The sequence below is a fragment of the Nannobrachium achirus genome (genome assembly GCF_963921795.1).
Source record: "Nannobrachium achirus genome assembly, chromosome: 13".
Taxonomy (NCBI): Eukaryota; Metazoa; Chordata; class Actinopteri; order Myctophiformes; family Myctophidae; genus Nannobrachium; species Nannobrachium achirus.
Window position 1 is genome coordinate 2,049,111 of NC_137833.1, and position 22,537 is coordinate 2,071,647.

General features: G+C 41.2%; 1 protein-coding gene across 1 annotated transcript in view; it reads left to right on the plus strand.

Moving 5' to 3' along the window:
• The first annotated feature begins 1,222 nt into the window (after positions 1 to 1,222).
• tspan14 (tetraspanin 14) overlaps positions 1,223 to 22,537 on the plus strand; it is a 32,392-nt gene continuing 11,077 nt past the window's right edge. The window contains exons 1-5 of the mRNA XM_080739723.1: positions 1,223 to 1,294; positions 7,660 to 7,747; positions 18,242 to 18,292; positions 19,599 to 19,745; positions 21,680 to 21,850. Coding sequence (XP_080595849.1) covers positions 7,667 to 7,747; positions 18,242 to 18,292; positions 19,599 to 19,745; positions 21,680 to 21,850 — 450 coding nt within the window. The 5' untranslated portion in view covers positions 1,223 to 1,294; positions 7,660 to 7,666. The remainder of the gene's footprint in view (positions 1,295 to 7,659; positions 7,748 to 18,241; positions 18,293 to 19,598; positions 19,746 to 21,679; positions 21,851 to 22,537) is intronic.

Below are 22,537 nucleotides of genomic sequence, written 5' to 3' on the forward strand. Positions count from 1 at the left end.
GGTTGTTAAGCAACTTCCATAGGTCTCGTGGGTTGTTTTTGTATTCATCGATTTTGTCGTCGATGTAGTTTTTTTTGGCGGATCTAACTAGGGCGGTTGTCTGGTTTCTAAGTCTCTTGCATTGAGCAGTAAGATGCACAATGTGGATTTTGAGGTCATGGTTGAATTTTTTCTTGAGCTTTTTGCAGCACTTTCGTTTTTCATCGTATTTTTTGTCTCTGAGTTTAGCTGATTCTGCAATATCTGAGTTATACCATGGCTCTTGGCGGGCTTTAACCCTGGTGGTATTCAAGGGGGCCACGTCGTCTAGAGCATCGGTCAATTTGGTTTTAAAACCGCACCATGCTTCCTCGACATCTGTACACTGCAGCTCTGGGGAAAAGTCTACACCCGCTAGTTTGAGATTAAAAGCCTCACTGGAGTAGTTCTTCAGGCTTCTAGCAACGATAGTTCTGTGGCCACTAGCTTTGGGTTTGTGTATTTTTCGGGTAGAGTAGATCATATAATGATCACTAAGACCGCATACAATAGCCCCGCTAGCGGTGACTTTGGACTTGTCAGTGGTTACGACGAGATCTATGAGGGTTTGAGAGTGCTCTGTCACCCTGGTGGGTACTGTGACAAGCTGAGTGAGGCTGTATTGATTGCATAACCCATCAAAGGACTTGAACATGGGTGCGTCTTTACGCAAAATGTCCACATTCCAGTCGCCCAAAATGTGACACTCAGTACCGTCCACCTTTGCTAAGCTCTCATCAAACAGCTCAAAGAAGTCTTTGGTACTTTGTACTTTAAGTACATTTTGTTATGTACATTTTGATACCAAATATTTGCACTTTTAATCAAGTACATTAACATTCCAAACTTCTACTTGTGGCAGAGTAGGCCTATTTCCACATTGTGTGTTCTATCCGTCTGTCTTTCAATGTCATATGAGATACTTCAATGGTTTCCTATGGAAATAAGCCTTTTCTAGGATCTCCTTTTAGCCGACCTTGTACCAGTGAACTGTACCGTCATGAAACTGTACCTTTTCCTATGCAAACTGACAATAAAGTCTTCAATCAATCAATTGATTGCAGTATTAATATTTTTACTTATGTAAATAAATTGCCTACTTTCCCTACTTTAAAAAAAAAAGGAACGGCTCTCTATACTGCGAACAGGATCCCATCGTTCATTTCAAAGAGCCGTTCAAAAGACTCGAGTCGTTCGCGAACGTCCCACCGGTAGTAACTTGGTGAGTGTTGAGTTTCACTGAGGAGCTTCAAAACATTCAAAACATCAACAAAAGGTGGGTTTTTAATCCTTTTATTGTTCTGTTTTCACCTTAAAACGCCGCTAACAACCCGGAACCAGGCGTTTTACAACTTATAACAACTTATAAAGAGACGTTTAGACAGCAGAACTACAAGTATAAATAACAGTACTAGCCCCTCCGTTAGCACGTTAGCATTAGCAGCGGCTAAAGTTGAACAACTTTTAACTTTTGGTTGAGTTGATAAAACCAGTGGTGTAAAAAAGTACTCACATTTTGTACTTTATTAAAAACTATCAATACTGTAATGTAGATGTAGTCCGTTACAAGTAAAAGTCTGGAATTCAAAATGTACTTGAGTAAAAGTACGAAAGTATTGGCATCAAAATGTACTTAAAGGAGCTATAGTCAACTTGTTCTTGAAACAACGGGTGATAAAATAAAAATAATGTTTCGAAAATATTCTATAAAAAAATAAGCTTCATATGTGTGTTTGTGTTTCTATTAAAAAATGACCACAAAAAGCGTAAAATAATGATACAATAATCATTTTGGCTTTGTTTACATCCCTCTTCTATTCTTTTATATGGATTGATAAGGGATGTAAACAATTATTATTATTTATAAAATATTTTCGAAACATTATTTTTATTTTAGCGTCCTTTTTTCAAGAAAAAGTTGACTAAAGCTCCTTTAAAGTTGTGTTGATTCAGTGAACGTCATGATGAACCCTTAAATGTTCTTTTAAAGGCGATTCACAGCAGATTAAAGTTGTTGCTTTTATTAGAGGATCATTTATTATTAAAGGGACGTTTGTTGTTGTTTGTAATAGCAGTGGTTCCCAAGCACTGGGTCGGGACCCGTTTGTGGGTCGTGACTCGTGGACACATTTTTATGGGTCCCCTGAGTTTTTAGTTTCCCTACGTTTTGGTTTTTGATTCAAAATATTTTCAAAAATCATAAAAAAGAGAAGAAAAAAAAAACTTTTTATTCATTTATTAAAAACTAAATTCCACGATTCCATGAAAACTATAGAATATTTTGTTACAATTCAATGCTGTATTGATGTTGGAATTGTGTAGACTTATTGTAAATTAAGTACGGTAATGCCGATGTTTAATGTTAATTGAACGAAACCAAATGGACCCTTACGGGAAAACACAGCTGATCTCTACAAGTTGCTAACAAAACACTCGTCCTGTGATGGAGTATAAATTCACATCATCACAATCATGTAATAATTATGCTGGGTCTTGTAAACTAGTGAGACCCTAGTTTGATCTTTTTGATCGTTGTTTGATCTTTGATCGTGGTAGATGTTAGATTTGTTATTTATTTTTTAATCTCTGGGATCCTAACCTACACTGTAACATATTGTGTTAATTGAACTATGAGAGTGTACACAATTCAATTATATTGATTGATTGATTGATTGATTGATTGATTTATTGAAGGATTTTAGAAGTTTCATGACAGTACAGTTAACTGGTACAAGGTGTGCTTGTAGATCTGCTGTTTTCACTAGTTTAGTACATTTTATAGATGATAAATACAAAACGAACGGTTTTGGACATACAAGGTTTCCACCCGACAACGACGATATGCTATAAATATAAGGTGCTGGGATTAAAATATATTTATGGGGTGCCCTGAGACAAAGAAGTTTGGGAACCCTTTGGTCTAGAGGTCTACTCGCTACAGGCCGTGTCACAGTGGAACCAAATGGACCGTTTGTAACGGACCTGTAAGCTTCCATTCAGTTCATGACTGAATAATTTAGCTGGGGGACCCCCCCTGCCAAGGACCCCTGGGAGTGGATCCCTGGAACGTGTAAGGTTCCATTTGGTTTTTAACGGTTTCTATATCAGTTGTTCTCCAACCTTTTCATGTCAAGGACCCTCGGGCCGCGGACCCCCACCTGAAAATATTAAAGTAGGGACCCACCCCGAAATAAGAAGGTTTGAGTTTGAGCTGATTTAGAATGTAACTACTGGTACTAACTACATACTTTTTGAAAGCAGTCGCAACGGTTACAAAGACAAACTCTAAAACAGGGGTCTTCAACGTTTTCAGGCCAAGGACCCCTTAGTTGAGAGAGAGAGATGAAGCAGGGACCCCCACAACCTGTTCATAGATTCCATATAGTTTCATTGTTTGACAGCACAATCATCAGTGTATTTTGGATTCATGTCAATTTGTGTTTTCAGATATTTAACCACTTGAACCATCAATACTTAATACACTTGACATTTCACTCTGTACTTAGTCTGCTCGTTTCCCCCTCTGTATCTGCCAAAAAAAATGTGAGCTTGTAGATCTGCTATTTTTGGCTAAAGTTCTCAGAATATGGACGCTAGGGTTCAAGTGGTTAATATAAAAAAGGAGAAAAAAAGTTGCTATCACTCAAAGATTTCGAGGACCCCCTGTAGGTTACAGACCCCTAGGGGGTCTGGGGACCCCCTAGGGGTCCCAGACCCCCTGTTGAAGACCCCTGCTCTAAAACACTTATGAATCAACACGGTAGTTAAAGATACAGGAGAGACGAGCGGAGTGAATTATTTGCCTTTACGCTTTCAAAGCAGTAAATAAAAATGTAAACATTGCAGCTATTGTTGCAGTTTTCAGGTGGTTCATAATTACTAGTAACAAAGTGCATTGTATTTGAGTACCGTTAGGCTGCTTCACATTTCTTACTATACTTTAGATGTGTATATTTGTAATTATACTTTTGCCTTTCACTATCATACATTTCATGGACAGATGTTGTTTTGACTTTCTAGGGTAAACGTAGATCCATGAATGAAACCCTTTTTCAACTTGGTAAAAGAGCAGATCTACAAGCTCACAAATCACACATTTGTACTTCTGAATGCACTTTTGAACACTTAAAAAATAAGAAGCAAGCAAGCACTGTCTCCAGCATTTAAAGGAGTAGTTCACCCCCAAAATGACTTTTCTTTCTCCTATTGATTACTCACACCATGGACACTTCAGTTCAATAATATTTGTTTGTATTTGTCGCATTCCTAAGACAAAAAACTTTTAAATCTACCCCCATTGATTCCGTATGGGCACCCAAATACCTTTGGGTCCCCATCCGGAATCAATGTTGGTAAATGTATTGTAATCAAATTATAGTCTTAAGAATGCGACAAAAAACTAAAAATATTATTGAACTCAAGTCTCCATGGTGTGAGTAATCAATGGAAAATAAGTCATTTTGGGGTGAACTACTCCTTTAAACTCAATTGCAACGCTAATGTGTAACTCTTGTCTTGTAGTTGAGCAACATTTAGTGTGTATTACGGTACATTGACTCAACAGTGCTGTGGTCTGTTGAGAGCTTTGTTACGTCAGTGATAATGATGACAACACAGTGTGTCATACCAGGAGAATGAGACACATGCAGCCCAGAGCGAGTCGGAACGCTATCACTGCCAGAGAAACAAGCACGCAGCTCTATGAAAACATGCCCAAAATACGTTACTAGCAGTGTTGATTTTGTCGACTAAAACTATGACGAAAAAATGTTTGTCGACTGTGTTTTTTTCACTGACGAAAACGAAATAAAAACTAAGCTGTGATGATTAAAACTAAGACTAAATATATTGACAATTTCGTCAACAAAATAAAAACTAGACTAAAACGTTAGGGAGGGACTGGTGGAGAAGAGTCATTTTATGTTTGGTTGCTCTCAGGTGTTGCGTGCTGAAAATAGCAGATCTACAAGCTACAAGTACAAGTAGATTATGCTATTTTCAGCACACATATTTTGAGCACACAACCAAGTGTAAAATCAGTCATTACGATGCCATCAAGGCCTGCCAAAATACATTTCAGTTGACTAAATCAACAGTAGATTTAGTTGGCTAAAATCTTATTATATTTAGTCGACTAAAATTAGACTAAAACTAAAACTTTTCAGGTGACTAAATTATGACTAAAACTAATTGACATTTTATTCAAAAGACTAAGACTAAAACTGAATCTAAATTTGCTGTCAAAAACAACACTGGTTACTGTTACAATCTCCTGGGGTTGACACTAGGGGTGGGCGATATGGTGGTAAATATCGTTGAGACGATACAATGTCTCCACGATAAGCCTTTTCAGAGGTATCGTATATATCGTGATACAATTGAGGGAGCCTTGTAAAAAATCCTGTTTAATCGTTAATACAGAGATTCATTGCAGAATTCAATTTAAACCTGCATTTTGGTCTAAATCAGTAGTTCTCAAACTTTACAAATGTCAAGGTCTCCCCTTAACTTTGACAGTCCATTTGGTTTCATTTGTATACTGTCAGAGTTATGTACTTGTAAAGTTCAATTTAGACCTCCCAAAAGGAACCCAGAGAGTCTAGTTTTTGTCAAGTAACTTGAAAAATAACCATAAAAACCAACATGAAAAAGAATCGTGATAAAATCGTGTATCGTGATACAGCTTTGGGAGAATATCGTCATATTGTATTTTTCCATATCGTCCACCCCTCGTTGACACTAAGGTCTCAGAGGCACTTGCCCATCAGGCAAGTACAGGTCATGTTCTACTTGCCCATGCGAGGCGTTGTGAGCCTGTAGATCTGCTGTTTTTGGGAGGAAAAAAATAAATAAAACAAATCTTGTAGTCAACATGGGACAGTTTCCTCTTTAAGGGCGGATTCACACTGCAATCCGTTTGATTAGAACTGATTCTGAAAACGGTTGCTGGTTCACGCTGGCCAGCATTCACATTGGCAGAACTTCTGGCCTCCCGGGAGATCACTAGCACTATATATCCCGGTCCTATAGGTGGCGGTATGCACATAGTGTCATCAACTATGCGACATTGCTGATGCTGGTCGGGTCGCCAATAAATTCAGGCACGAAAGTTGGTGTAACAATCCAATGACGCGCGACAGCGCAGTGTGGAACAGTCTTGGGTCTCGCACCCCCCACACCTCGACAACTGTTTAACAAAGAAACAAGCCTATTTGCATATCTATAGACCTGTATAGTAGGTGTCGAGCGACGTTCGCTGATCTACAAGCTCACAATGCCTCACATCCGCGACGCGTTGTGAGCTTGTAGATCTGCTATTTTCCAGGCGCATAAACGTGCAGAATGATGAGCGAGACGTGCAGCGCAGCGCACGTTATATTTTTATTATTTAATAATCAACGTGGCCTACAATTGAAACGCTTTCACAAGCCACAGTGTGGCTTAATATTCACATTAAGGGTAACAAGCACGTCAAGCAGACACAGCAGTGCACAAATAACACCGTTAAAACAAATAAAACTTCTCCGCTAGGCCAACTCTGCCCCGGTCCCCGTCGCAAGCAGCGCGCAGTAGAGATGAGACATTCGCGAACGATTCGACTCTCTTGAACGGCTCTTTTAAATGAACGATGGGATCCAGTCCGCAGTCGCGGGACTTTAGTAGGCTAGATTGTTTACTTCTTGGACTTGGACATCCGTTTGTGCTGTGGCAGGTTATTTAATATGGGATTTTGACAGCTTGCTTCTTCCTCTTAACGGAGCACCGTCCCGGCTCCGAATGTTTTAACGGAGCGGCGGTGAATGTTTTAACGGAGCGGCGGTTCTGGCCGTTCCGTCTCACTTTCACCCCTGCTCAGTGCGCTGGTGCGAGACAATAAATAACTGTCGCCAATTGCTACTTCTCTCAATTGGAAGTACATGACACCAGTCCAGCGCACCGCAGTAGTAGGCTAACTGGTGATATAAAAATATATAGAGCCTACATTTTTGACTCCTCGACTCAAACAATTGGCGTTTGAGTCCTACAAGCAAGCAATCTCTCTGTTAGACCAGGCCATGTCGACAACTGTTACCCAGTGTTTATTTGTGGCGACGCCTGACTCGTCCACTTTATATGAGGTTACGTTCCGGTTTTGTGGACGGTTGCTTCACACTGCAGCTCACCGGTCTCGAGGTCGCACAATGCAGTCTCGAGACTACCTCTTGAGGTGGTTTCGAGGCTATCCGTTTCTGAGGAAAACCGCACGCTTCACACTGTCAAAACCGGTCAAAACATCTGCCAAGTAGCCTCGAGACCGGTCCCGAGACCGCAGTGTGAATCCGCCCTAAAAGGAGATGTTATCAGTCTGGTCTGGGTTCACTGACTTCACTTATTCTGTGATCTACAAGGTACCAACATAGTGTAATTTATATTCTGCTACGCCTTCTTAATTTATACTACTATCGATATCGATATGACAGTAATTCATGTTTAATTAATGTTTAATTAATGTGTTTGTCTACAGGTAGAAGATGCACTATTAGCGCTATGAGAGTAATTCATGATTAATTAATGTATGTATATTAAGGTAGAAGATGCACTATTATCGCTATGAGAGTAATTAATGTTTAATTAATGTTTAATTAATGTGTTTATCTACAGGTAGAAGATGCACTATTATCGCTATGAGAGTGCGGAGGTCAGCTGTTGTTACAAATACCTCATGTTCAGCTACAACGTCATCTTCTGGGTGAGTCTGCCTTCCATTCATAACATTACGTACACGCACACACTAGGGCTGTGAAAATGTGCCAAAAATAGCATTCGAATATTCGCCCGAAAATCCACCGTTGATTCGAATAAATTCGAATATTCGAAAATAACGAATAATTCGAAGCATTCGCACTTCGAAGCTGTTTATTCTAGACAGTCGCTTCTATCGCTTTTTTTTTTTTTACTGTGTGCAGGTCCGCGTTGGTCAGGGACGTGCAAAGAATGTTAAGAGAGGCAGGGGCTGACATTTCTAAAAGGGCCTTTTGGTGGACAATTCTCTGTTAAAAGGGCAGGGGCTCAAGCCCCGTTTGATGTATGTGTGCACGTGCCTGCGTTAGAGCAGAATCAGATCGTCTTGCAAAGCGTGCCTCACTCACAGCAGCTGTGATTGAGTTGAGTTGGAACAGCCACGACATGAAATGAGCAATTATAATCACACCAATGGATTATGTTTTGGTTTGAACAAAATTGGGTAGTCTACAAGAGAAGTGTGAGTGACGGAGGAAGTTTTACCGTTACCGCGTGGCTGCGTGCGGGGAGATTGACTCGGTGAGAGAAGAAATCCATGCTTTTCTATAGTGTTTTCGGTGGAGAAGTCTCGTTGTTGTATGCCTTCCCGTCACTACTAAATGAGTCGCCCGTTTCAGCTCGACTCGTTAATCATTCTGAATCAACGTGAGCCAGTTTAAAAGCACTGTGTGTGCACTGCACTGTGCACTGTCTGCGAGGCGGACGAGTGCATCTCTCCACTCCGACATGTGACGGCCAGTGACAGTGTGAAGGGAAAGTGAAGCAGCTGGAGGTTTATTCTTCGCTGTATGACGGTGTCGCTAAATAGGCACCCTTAATGTACAAGCTCACAACGTAATGAACGTATTGGATCAGCGACGTATTGTGGACTTGTAGATCAACCCACTTTTGCAGCAGCGAATGGAGACTTCTGCCTTGCGAGACCAGCCACCTTTTAACGTTCCATGCGCCCAGAATCTCGCGAGAAGTGCGGTAGATTTGTTTTAATTAAATATAAATTAATTCGAAGCTCCATTTTTTACGTTCGAATATTCTTTTATTGTTAACGTTCGAACGAATCTTCGAATATAGAATATTCTTTCACACCCCTAGCACACGCACACACGCAGCCACAAAAAATGGATTATAGTAAATTTACCCCCATTGATTCCGGATGGAGACCCAAATGCATTCGGGTCCCCATCCAGAATCAATGGGGGTACATTTATTGTAATCAAATTATTGTCTTAGGAATGCGACAAAAAAAACTAAAAATATGAGGGAACTCAAGTCTCCTTGGCATGAGTAATCAATAGAAAAATAAGTCATTTTGGGGGTGAACTACTCCTTTAAAGTGCCAAAATAGCAGATCTACAAGCTCCCAACGCGTTGAGATTTCAAATAGCCAAGGTATAAAATAGGGCTAAAGTGGGTTAATGTGTGTTTTTACTGTTTTATAGTATTATCATTTATATCTGCAAAGCAGATCTACAAGCTCGCAGCACGGCACTCGATGCCGCGCTGTGAGCTTGTATATCTGCTATTTTTCACTGGTTAAAGCATCCAATAATCCTAGGCCCTAAATGGTAGTTAGTTTCCACCCCTGCACGGTGTTGCACGCGGAGCCTCAGATAAGGTGTCAAGGTGCTTCCTGTGAAGGCTTACACAACAGGATGTGTAGTCATGGCGACAGGACAAACGTCAGGACGTTTCCACCTCGGTTTGTGCAACACCACAAACGCTGAATTTACCAGAAAACAGCCTGGGTGTAAACAACTCATCATATTAACCCTCTAAGAACTGAAAAATAACTAGACTTTACCAAGAAACACTCTGGGTGTAAACAACTCATCATATTAACCAACTAATCCAGTGTTTCTCAACCACTGGTCCTGGGGACCTTTGGTGTGCCCCTGAGAAGGGTCAAGTGTGCCCCTTGAAACTGCTTGAAAGCCAGTATTGTATTTATAATTTTAAAAATGATTTAAAACTAGTGAAAACAGCTGATCTACAAGCACACAACGCCTCGTGGTGCGAGGCGTTGTGTGCTTGTAGATCTGCTGTTTTCACTACTGTTGTGCGACAGCCTTGTATGATGAAGCAGGGCTTTACTTTGTGAAGAAACTTCCAAATTTGAAACTTGGAGATACAAGGTTTCTTCCCGACAGTGCCCATGGATTCTTGGGACATGAAAAGTGTTGAGAAACACTGAAATAAGAACTGAAAAAGAACTAGAATTTACCAAGAAACAGGCTGGTTGAAAACACCGCCTCATATTAACCCATTTAGGCCTAGAATTATTGAATGCTTTAACCAATGAAAAATAGCAGATATAGATCTGCTATTTTTGAAAAAGTTGTGAAAATGTGCGCAAATCTTTGACTATATGTATTTTCAAAGCGAACGCTTGTTAACTCAAATTTTGCTTCTGGGTGGTCCCTTGAACTAAATATTTTGAGATGGGGGGTCCGTGGCCAAATACATATCATTTTGGGGGTCCTTGACAGGAAAAGGTTTGAGCACCACTGACATAGTAGTCTCTCAAGAACAGACTAACCCCCCGGCTCCACCGGTCGCGTCGAGCGTCGCGTCAACGTTGGGAATGCTCCCGTTTTAATCAATGAAGGGTGGCTCCACTGCCGACGTCGCCGTCCGCGTCGGACGCTCCCTTGACGGCGTCCAAACTCAAAAATCGCCCCGGTTCAATTTTTTGACGGCGTCCACAACGTCCAGTCATGTATAAAATATGAATAAATGCTTTGTGTATTAAATGTAGGATATATACGTGCGTTTCTGCTGTTGGCTATCCATTCACAAGGGTGACTAGATGTCACAAATGTAATTATGTAATTACAGCGGTCTACTTTGATACAATCATGTATAAAGACAACAGGCTATAATCATGACAAAACAAAGTGGTCAGTGGTGCATTGCTGCTCTCTGCTGTGAACATAGTGTGCTCTATATGTTCACATTCAGGTCACAAATAGTTATATTCCTGTTTGAAAGTGATTTTCATGTTGTTTTGGAAATGGGCTATATTGGCCATAGAATGAATACCTCACAGTCACAGCCGCTGCGCTGCGGTGGAGCCGGTCGGACGTCAAAGTGACGGCGTCAATGACGCCGTCAAGACGCAGAGCAGCGCGACGCCGCCTGTGGAGCCCTGGGGTAACTGAGCTCCAGTTGAGTGAAAAGGACCTTTTCTTTGACGATGGCTAAGCCAGATTGCTGACATAGAAACATAGTTTTTTTTTTTTAAATCTTAGAAGGATTCAAAAGACACTTATAATAATCGGGTCAAAATTCAAATTTTCATGATTTAAAAAAAATAGCAAAAATTTTCCTCGCAGCATAATCACTAAAATATCGTCACTGTCGGGCAGAAACCTCGTATCTCCAAGTTTCAAATGTCTACGTCTTTTGGTAAAGCAAAGACCTGCTTCATCATACAAGACTGTCGCACAAAACTAGTGAAAACAGCCGATCTACATGCACAGTTGTGTGCTTGTAGATCTGTTGTTTTCACTAGTTCAGTACATTTTATAGATGATAAATACAAAATGAACTGTTTTGGATATACAAGGTTTCCACCCGACAACGACGATATGCTATAAATATAATGTGCTGGGAGTGAAAATTATAATGTATGATTAAATTATAATGTAGGGGTGCCTCGGATTAAAAACATATTAATTGGGTGCCCTGAGACAAAAAGGTTTGGCAACCCCTGGTGTAAACAATGCCTCATCATATTAACCCTCTAAGAACTGAAAAATAACTAGAATTGACCAAGAAACAGCCTGGTTGTACACACCGCCTCATGTTAACCTTTTATACCAGAAACAGCCTGGTTGTACACACCGCCTCATGTTAACCTTTTATACCAGAAACAGCCTGGTTGTACACACCGCCTCATGTTAACCTTTTATACCAGAAACAGCCTGGTTGTACACACCGCCTCATGTTAACCTTTTATACCAGAAACAGCCTGGTTGTACACACCGCCTCATGTTAACCTTTTATACCAGAAACAGCCTGGTTGTACACACCGCCTCATGTTAACCTTTTATACCAGAAACAGCCTGGTTGTACACACCGCCTCATGTTAACCTTTTATACCAGAAACAGCCTGGTTGTACACACCGCCTCATGTTAACCTTTTATACCAGAAACAGCCTGGTTGTACACACCGCCTCATGTTAACCTTTTATACCAGAAACAGCCTGGTTGTACACACCGCCTCATGTTAACCTTTTATACCAGAAACAGCCTGGTTGTACACACCGCCTCATGTTAACCTTTTATACCAGAAACAGCCTGGTTGTACACACCGCCTCATGTTAACCTTTTATACCAGAAACAGCCTGGTTGTACACACCGCCTCATGTTAACCTTTTATACCAGAAACAGCCTGGTTGTACACACCGCCTCATGTTAACCTTTTATACCAGAAACAGCCTGGTTGTACACACCGCCTCATGTTAACCTTTTATACCAGAAACAGCCTGGTTGTACACACCGCCTCATGTTAACCTTTTATACCAGAAACAGCCTGGTTGTACACACCGCCTCATGTTAACCTTTTATACCAGAAACAGCCTGGTTGTACACACCGCCTCATGTTAACCTTTTATACCAGAAACAGCCTGGTTGTACACACCGCCTCATGTTAACCTTTTATACCAGAAACAGCCTGGTTGTACACACCGCCTCATGTTAACCTTTTATACCAGAAACAGCCTGGTTGTACACACCGCCTCATGTTAACCTTTTATACCAGAAACAGCCTGGTTGTACACACCGCCTCATGTTAACCTTTTATACCAGAAACAGCCTGGTTGTACACACCGCCTCATGTTAACCTTTTATACCAGAAACAGCCTGGTTGTACACACCGCCTCATGTTAACCTTTTATACCAGAAACAGCCTGGTTGTACACACCGCCTCATGTTAACCTTTTATACCAGAAACAGCCTGGTTGTACACACCGCCTCATGTTAACCTTTTTATACCAGAAACAGCCTGGTTGTACACACCGCCTCATGTTAACCTTTTATACCAGAAACAGCCTGGTTGTACACACCGCCTCATGTTAACCTTTTATACCAGAAACAGCCTGGTTGTACACACCGCCTCATGTTAACCTTTTATACCAGAAACAGCCTGGTTGTACACACCGCCTCATGTTAACCTTTTATACCAGAAACAGCCTGGTTGTACACACCGCCTCATGTTAACCTTTTATACCAGAAACAGCCTGGTTGTACACACCGCCTCATGTTAACCTTTTATACCAGAAACAGCCTGGTTGTACACACCGCCTCATGTTAACCTTTTATACCAGAAACAGCCTGGTTGTACACACCGCCTCATGTTAACCTTTTTATACCAGAAACAGCCTGGTTGTACACACCGCCTCATGTTAACCTTTTATACCAGAAACAGCCTGGTTGTACACACCGCCTCATGTTAACCTTTTATACCAGAAACAGCCTGGTTGTACACACCGCCTCATGTTAACCTTTTATACCAGAAACAGCCTGGTTGTACACACCGCCTCATGTTAACCTTTTATACCAGAAACAGCCTGGTTGTACACACCGCCTCATGTTAACCTTTTATACCAGAAACAGCCTGGTTGTACACACTGCCTCATGTTAACCTTTTATACCAGAAACAGCCTGGTTGTACACACCGCCTCATGTTAACCTTTTATACCAGAAACAGCCTGGTTGTACACACCGCCTCATGTTAACCTTTTATACCAGAAACAGCCTGGTTGTACACACCGCCTCATGTTAACCTTTTATACCAGAAACAGCCTGGTTGTACACACCGCCTCATGTTAACCTTTTATACCAGAAACAGCCTGGTTGTACACACCGCCTCATGTTAACCTTTTATACCAGAAACAGCCTGGTTGTACACACCGCCTCATGTTAACCTTTTATACCAGAAACAGCCTGGTTGTACACACTGCCTCATGTTAACCTTTTATACCAGAAACAGCCTGGTTGTACACACCGCCTCATGTTAACCTTTTATACCAGAAACAGCCTGGTTGTACACACCGCCTCATGTTAACCTTTTATACCAGAAACAGCCTGGTTGTACACACCGCCTCATGTTAACCTTTTATACCAGAAACAGCCTGGTTGTACACACCGCCTCATGTTAACCTTTTATACCAGAAACAGCCTGGTTGTACACACCGCCTCATGTTAACCTTTTATACCAGAAACAGCCTGGTTGTACACACCGCCTCATGTTAACCTTTTATACCAGAAACAGCCTGGTTGTACACACCGCCTCATGTTAACCTTTTATACCAGAAACAGCCTGGTTGTACACACCGCCTCATGTTAACCTTTTATACCAGAAACAGCCTGGTTGTACACACCGCCTCATGTTAACCTTTTATACCAGAAACAGCCTGGTTGTACACACCGCCTCATGTTAACCTTTTTATACCAGAAACGTACACCTAAAAAAAAGGATTCTAAATCTTTACAGTTTTCTGAAAAACCTTTGTTTCTTTATTTGTGGTTCTCAAAACTCTTTAATGTCAAGGACCCCTAGAACTATATGTATGTGACCGTGGACCCCCAACTCAATATATGTTGTTCCAGGGACCCTGAAGAAAGATAGATTTGATTTACAAATTTTAAAAAGATATTTTGAAAGATGTGCAAAACAATTCAAGACTTTTCAAAAACAGCAGATCTACAAGCTCACAGCGCGGCACTCTCTGTGCCGCGCTGTGAGCTTGTATATCTGCTATTTTTTAATAGTTAAATAATAAAATAATGGTTAAAGTTTTTCAAATCTAAAGGGTCAAGTTGCGCTGTTGCGCAACTTGACAGTTGACAGGGTTCCCACGGTCATGAAATTCCTGGAAATATTTTGAAATTAGAAAAATATTTTTCCAGTACTGGAAAAGTTTTGGAATTGATCAAGGGTCCTGGAAAAAATAAATTTGCATTGTCGTTGGTTATTGATTTTGTTAATACCTCTGAAATGACAAATTAAACATTGACCAAACTGTCAAATATTAGAGGCAGAAATTGTGAAAATAGTCGATCTACATGCTCACAACGCCTCGCGTTGCGAGGCGTTGTGAGCATGTAGATCGGCTATTTTCACAATAAAACCGTGTTATACAAAATTCCTCAACTCTCAGTGCTCGTCAGGGTGGGGGGTCCCCAGTTCAAATATGATTATTTCCGTGGTCACGGCCTGAAAAGGTTGAGAACCACTGGCATACACTACCTGTCTTTTGGCATTGTGCATAGGAGTAAGCGACTTGTTATTGAGCTGAATAATTGTTATATAGTCCTGGAAATCTGGGTTAAATATTCTGGAAAAGTTTTGGAAATGAATTGGTAAAGATGTGTGGGAACCCTGCAGTTGGAAAAGGACTGTTCTTAACTAATCACCAAATGAGAAAAAAGGCTGCTGCAGCAATGAAGCTTGTTTAGAATGTGGGGCTGCGGGCGGAGTCGGTCTCCAATTGTCAATGATGTATCGGGCTTTGGGTCGGTAAATCTTTCAGGCCGCGACCCCCAAAAATAATCATATTTTAACTGGGGACCCCTAATATTTGACATTTTAACCAATGTTGAACTTGTCATTTTAGAGGTTAAACATATTAAACATATTGCCCACCCCTGGCTTAGGGTTAGAGGTTAGCATCTAGGGGTGTAACGATACATTTTAATAGCGATTCGATACATATCATGATACATGGTTGACGATACGATACATGGACGATATTGGTTCATTCATGACGATACCATACGATTCCATTTAATTATTTAAAATCGATATAGTAACTATTTAGCAAAGACATTAAATCTGTGTGAGAGGTGTGGATAGTGCAGGTTTTTAAGGGAAACATGTATTATTATGGATATAAATAAGTAAACACAGTGACTATCTGCCAAATACATGGTCATTGTATATTGACAAACCTGCACCTTGACATGAACCCAGAGATTACACACATTTATCCATAGACCAGTGTAGCTATATGGAAAGGAAAAGTAATTAAACCCTTTTCATTTTTCTTTTTGGAGCTGTGGAACACAAGCTCCCAATAGACAGGTATGTCCGTGGGTATGTGGCTGGGTGGGTGGCTGGCTGGGTGGCTGGCCGTGTCCGTAGTCTGGCAATACCTTGAGTGGCCACACACAACACACTAGTTAAAGGAGGGGCGCTGTTTTGTGCAGGCCAGGCACACTCACCACTCACTCATAGGAACAGTTTACAGTTCACACACACACACACACACACACACACACACACACACACACACACACACACACACACATAATTTATAGATCTAGAACACATAGAATTTATATATAGAACACTTAGAATTCATAGATCTAAAACACATAGAATCAAAAGCATAGATCTGGAACTGCTCAAATTCACAGCTCCACTTCAAACGAGGTTTGATTTTTAAAAATGCTAAATACAATGCACAAGTAGGTATTATCGATACAATCGATTCTTTGCACTGCCGATTCGATGTAGGGGTGGGCGATACTGGATAAAAGCATTATCACGATATGCTTCATGCAGTATCACGATACACGATATTATCACGATACTGTTTTATGCGAGTTTTTAGGTTTATTATGATTATTAGACCCACACATATATTCTATAGATAATCTATTCATTTTTATGCTGCAGATAGAAAGATAGATAGCCTAATCTATGATTTTTTTAATGATAACATTCAGATTTCTGATTAAACAATTATCATTTTTTACCTCAAAATATTTACTAGTTGGTGTGATGATGGTTCAGGTCATTCAAATGGGTCCAAGAAATGTTTTATGGGTTCCCTTAAAATGTTTTTTGAGTGTTGTGAGCTTGTAGATCGGCTATATTCAAAACAATTTGGCGGGACCTCTCGACCCACAGGTTGACAACAACCCATGCCTTACCATTGAAACTTGAGGGAAAACAAATTACCTTATGGTTGGTTTATTAGACCCACACAGATATTCTATAGATAATCTATTCATTTTTATGCTGCAGATAGAAAGATAGATAGCCTAATCTATGTTTTTTTTTAATGATAACATTCAGATTTTTGATTAAACAATTATCATTTTTTACCTCAAAATATTTACTAGTTGGTGTGATGATGGTTCAGGTCATTCAAATGGGTCCCAGAAATGTTTTATGGGTTCCCTTGAAATGTTTTTTGAGTGTTGTGAGCTTGTAGATCGGCTATATTCAAAACAATTTGGCGGGACCTCTCTGGGGGTCTCGACCCACAGGTTGACAACAACCCATGCCTTACCATTGAAACTTGAGGGAAAACAAATGACCTTATGACCAACCAAAGTCAGGAGGTTTGTTATGATACAAGCTTTATTTTTAGAGAATTACTCACTCATTATCATCCTAGCTTTTCGCTTTTCTACTAACAATAATAGCATGGTTTTTATAACTAAGCCAATTATGTAATAGACGCAAAATAGATGCGACGATTTCACCGCGATTCGCGACGACACACGCATGCATCAATGGTGAAAACATAAGCACTTTACAAATAGCAGCAAATAGCTACTTGCTTATAGTTAATAAAAACAGAAGCATGGATTTACAAGGTGATCTAAATCATCATCAATACTGCCAGAACACACAGCTATGGATGAGACTCCAGCACAGTTCAGCTTTGCAAGCAGTGAGATGGCTGATAGCGATAGCAGGACGGATAAGTAGTTTGCGTCCTGTTAGTTTAATGCATCCATTATGAAAAATATGCTTCAAAGAATGCAGGCCAAGCTCCATCACTGCTTTACTAAAGTCCCGTGAAAGTGAAACTAAATCGTGGACCACTGTGCCGTGCTCCTGCACACAATCACAACTCAGTCAGTGCTGTAGACACTCTGTAGCCTGTCTGCGTGCTGCACGGGGGAGGGGCCGTGAAAGCAGGGGACAGATCCTCAAACTATATGACACGTTGAGCCGCGACACGTTATAGCTTGTAGATCTGTTCTTTTTGGCGAATTACACCACCGTACTATAGAAGTATAAATTAAGCAATAGAGCTGCGACTCATGGAACGTGCACTCGCTGTATATCCAGAGCCTTTTCTAAATGACTGTTTGTATCACGAGAGAAACGATATTCTGAAATGGCCTATCGTGGCAAAGCTGTATCGCCGAGACGATAATTATCGCCATATCGCCCACCCCTAATTCGATGTGATACAAAATAAAACGATACAATTCGATTTTAGCTGTTTTCATTTCGATATACTTCGATTTTTTAAGTTCAAAACGATATTTCGATACACTATATCGTTACACCCCTATTAGCATCCCATCCCTAGATGTCAGGGCATTCCACCTTGACTGACAGTTAGCTGGGTTGTAATGGATTGATGTGATGATGCTGATCAGTGGTTCTGGTGTGTGTTTGTCTCTGTTGCAGTTGGCTGGAGCAGCTTTCATTTCCATCGGCTTCTGGGCTTGGAGTGAGAAGGTATGCACGCACGCACGCATGCACGCACACACACACGCACGAGCACAAACACACTCCTGCATGCAGATAGTTTGAGAAAAAAATGGAGCCTGACCGATGCCAGTTTTTCACGGGGTTTTTCAAAAAATAGCAGATCTACAAGCTCATAGTGCTGCACTCGGTGCAGTGCTGTGAGCTTGTAGATTTGCTATTTTTTTCAATAGCCATAGTTTAAAAAACAAAAAATGGTTACGTCACGTGACACAGATACTGTATGCGTTTACGCGCGCTATATACTGTATATACAGTAAAGCTGGCGCTGGTTACCTTCGGTCCGGTGAATAAAGGCCTCTCCATACTTTGACCGAAATGTTCGGCGAGTTGGACTTTCCGACGTGCAAATTTCCAAACTCTCATTCAGTCTAATGCTTTTCAGAAGTCGCGAGTGACGTCATTTTGTAGTCGAACCGGACCTTTTGACCGAAAACGGCGGTTTCGGTCATAGGGCCTTAAGTAGGCCTTAAGTAGGGCTGTCACGATTATGACATTTTACATGACGATTAATTGTCACTGAAATAATTGCGATTAACGATTTAATTGTTTTTGTCGTTGACAATTACATTTCTGTTTGGCTTTTAGGTTTTGAAGTTGCACATGGTAGATATGACACATAAGAAATTATCACAACTATTTTTGTTTATCACAACTATTTTTGTTGTCACAACGCGTCGCGATGCGGCGCATTGTGTGCTTGTAGATCTGCTATTTCCACTATTTTTTACATGGAAACGATTATGACGATTATGAAAAATAATCACGATTATGTCAAATAATCACGATTAGACGATTATGTAATAATCGTGACAGCCCTAGCCTTAAGGCTGGCACGGTGAAGTCCGCGATTCGTCTCCATTGCACGTCCACGTGCACGCAAAAGTGATCCCATCCCATAGAAAACAATGGCTCTTCTGATCTTTACAGTCCATTTTCTAAAAAAAAAAGACTTTTAATGCCAAGGATGGCATGTTTTCTCACTAAACTAGCACAAGCATGATAACATGGATCCTCCTCCTTGTTTAGCATCTGAACCAGAACTAACGGTGGGTCAACTGTGAAGGTCGTCAAGTGGGAATTGTGAGCTCGATCTACTATCCGGCCTTCAAAATAAGAGAGTGGCGACGAATGGATAAAATGCTCTGCCCTCTGGACAATTAACCCTTTCATGTCTGAGGCACTAAATGGGTTAACACACGGGACACGTCTGTAAACGTGATAACGATTAGACCTGACCCTGTGTGTGTGTGTGTGTGTGTGTGCGTGCGTACAGGGCGTGCTCCTAGACCTCACCCAGGTAACAAGGCTCCATGGTTTCGACCCAGTGTGGCTGGTTCTGGTGGTTGGTGCCATCACCTTCGTCCTGGGCTTCGCTGGCTGCGTGGGGGCTCTGAGAGAGAACATCTGTCTGCTCAAGTTCGTAAGTACAGAGCAGCTCTGAGAGAGAACATCTGTCTGCTCAAGTTCGTAAGTACAGAGCAGCTCTGAGAGAGAACATCTGTCTGCTCAAGTTCGTAAGTACAGAGCAGCTCTGAGGGAGAACATCTGCCTGCTCAAGTTCGTAAGTACAGAGCAGCTCTGAGGGAGAACATCTGTCTGCTCAAGTTCGTAAGTACAGAGCAGCTCTGAGGGAGAACATCTGTCTGCTCAAGTTCGTAAGTACAGAGCAGCTCTGAGGGAGAACATCTGTCTGCTCAAGTTCGTAAGTACAGAGCAGCTCTGAGAGAGAACATCTGCCTGCTCAAGTTCGTAAGTACAGAGCAGCTCTGAGAGAGAACATCTGCCTGCTCAAGTTCGTAAGTACAGAGCAGCTCTGAGAGAGAACATCTGTCTGCTCAAGTTCGTAAGTACAGAGCAGCTCTGAGAGAGAACATCTGCCTGCTCAAGTTCGTAAGTACAGAGCAGCTCTGAGAGAGAACATCTGTCTGCTCAAGTTCGTAAGTACAGAGCAGCTCTGAGAGAGAACATCTGCCTGCTCAAGTTCGTAAGTACAGAGCAGCTCTGAGAGAGAACATCTGTCTGCTCAAGTTCGTAAGTACAGAGCAGCTCTGAGGGAGAACATCTGCCTGCTCAAGTTCGTAAGTACAGAGCAGCTCTGAGAGAGAACATCTGTCTGCTCAAGTTCGTAAGTACAGAGCAGCTCTGAGGGAGAACATCTGCCTGCTCAAGTTCGTAAGTACAGAGCAGCTCTGAGGGAGAACATCTGCCTGCTCAAGTTCGTAAGTACAGAGCAGCTCTGAGGGAGAACATCTGCCTGCTCAAGTTCGTAAGTACAGAGCAGGGGTCTGCAACGTGTTAAAGACAAGGACCCTTTAGCTGAGAGAGAGATGAAGCAGGGACCCCCTCTATAAATTGTATAAATGTGTGAAGGAGATTGTCATTGATTTCATAGACTTGTTTGACACCTATGGCTCTATTATGATCCAGATCTTATGCATTATGCCTTAACTTCTTTGCCTTTTTTTTTACTATATAGACATATTTATTTTAATATTTCAAATAGCTGATCTGCAAGCTCACAACGTGCAGATGTAGATCAGCATTTGAAGTATTTAAAAATGTTTTTCAAAATAGTAAAAAAAAGGCAAAGAAGTTAAGGCATAAGACCTGGATCATAATAGAGCCCCTAACCACTTCAAGGCTAACTTTATTTTTTTACAACAAGGGTTCATATTTTAGATTGCAATTAAAGAATATAAAAGAAGAGTGTTAAAATTATTTCATTTACTTCTTTCTATTGTTTTAGAGATTATTATTTCAGTGGTTGGGGGCATGCGTACAACTGGCTAAATATGTCATTTCACACAGAATAAGCCCATTCCCAAGATACAATGCAACCTTTCATGGTTGGATGTGACTTATGGGGGCTAGAAGTGTTACTGTAAATAGCAATAAAGAAACTGCTGGCTTATTGTGTCTAAAAAGACATATTTAGCCACTTGTACACATGACCCCATGCGTACGAGATTCTCTATGACCTCATGCACACCGGATCCGAATTAGCCGTGCGACGAGTGGCTGCGGCCGTGCGTTTTTTTCTCTATCGAATCCAGTTCGATTCGTGCGTCTTGTCGCATGCGGTAAAAAACTCATCACTCCTTTTATGACTCCTTTTGGGATCTGCAGCGTTGATTCCGCACAGCATTGCACACCAAATCCAATGCGTTTTATTCATACAGCAAACGAAAAAAAACACAACTGTTCTGTGTGCAAAGGGCTTTAACGCGATAAAACAATAGAACAAAGCAAAAATCTATTTTTTTAAAATAACTGATCAAATAATTTACCTCCTCTCCCCTCCCCTCCCCTCCTCTCCTCTCCTCTCCTCTCCTCTCCTCCTCTCCTCTCCTGTAGTTCTCAGGTGTGATAGGGGTGATCTTCTTCTTAGAGCTCACAGCAGCAGTGTTAGCGGTGGTGTTCCAGTCTCAGGTCAGAGAATGGATCAAAGAGTTTTTCCTGGCCAACATCAAGGCTTACCGAGACGACATAGATCTACAGAACCTCATAGACTCCCTGCAGAAGATGGTAAATAGATCTACAGAACCTCATAGACTCCCTGCAGAAGATGGTAACGCAATGTGTGTGTGTGTGTGTGTGTGTGTGTGTGTGTGGGTGGGGGTGTGCATATATGCGTCTGCTGCCTTTGACAGTCCTCAGCGTCTTTTAAAGGTGTAGCTGCCACGGTTCAATGAAGGAAGGTCCACGCCTCATACAGATGTCTTTCAGGATTTTTAATGTCACTCAACTCCTCCAAACTCCTCCAACAGACATAGACACCAAGACACCGTGAAAACTATAAAGAAAATAAACATACAGTACATTTTGAGTCCACAATTTTGTCATATAGTGAAGCAGTCCTCTGATCAGTCCACACAGGTGTGTTATAATTATAATTATCTAACCCTCCTCACACAAATTCGACATTTTACATTGCAATAATACAAAAATCAAGACATCACAGATCAATACAAGACACAATAAAGAACATTTACCGTGTGCGCCTTTGAACCATGTGTAGATTCTGTAGCAATGATAATATTTCTCTCTCTCTCTTTCTCTGTTTCTCTTTGGAGTTTTCTGCGTGGCATCTCTCTGTAACTCTGCTTTGATCTGATCTGACAGGCTTCACTCTGACCAGGTGTAACTCCTTGCTCTAATTACCGTACACCCTCTAGATGACAGGCACACCATTTTTACCTTTAGATCCATGTA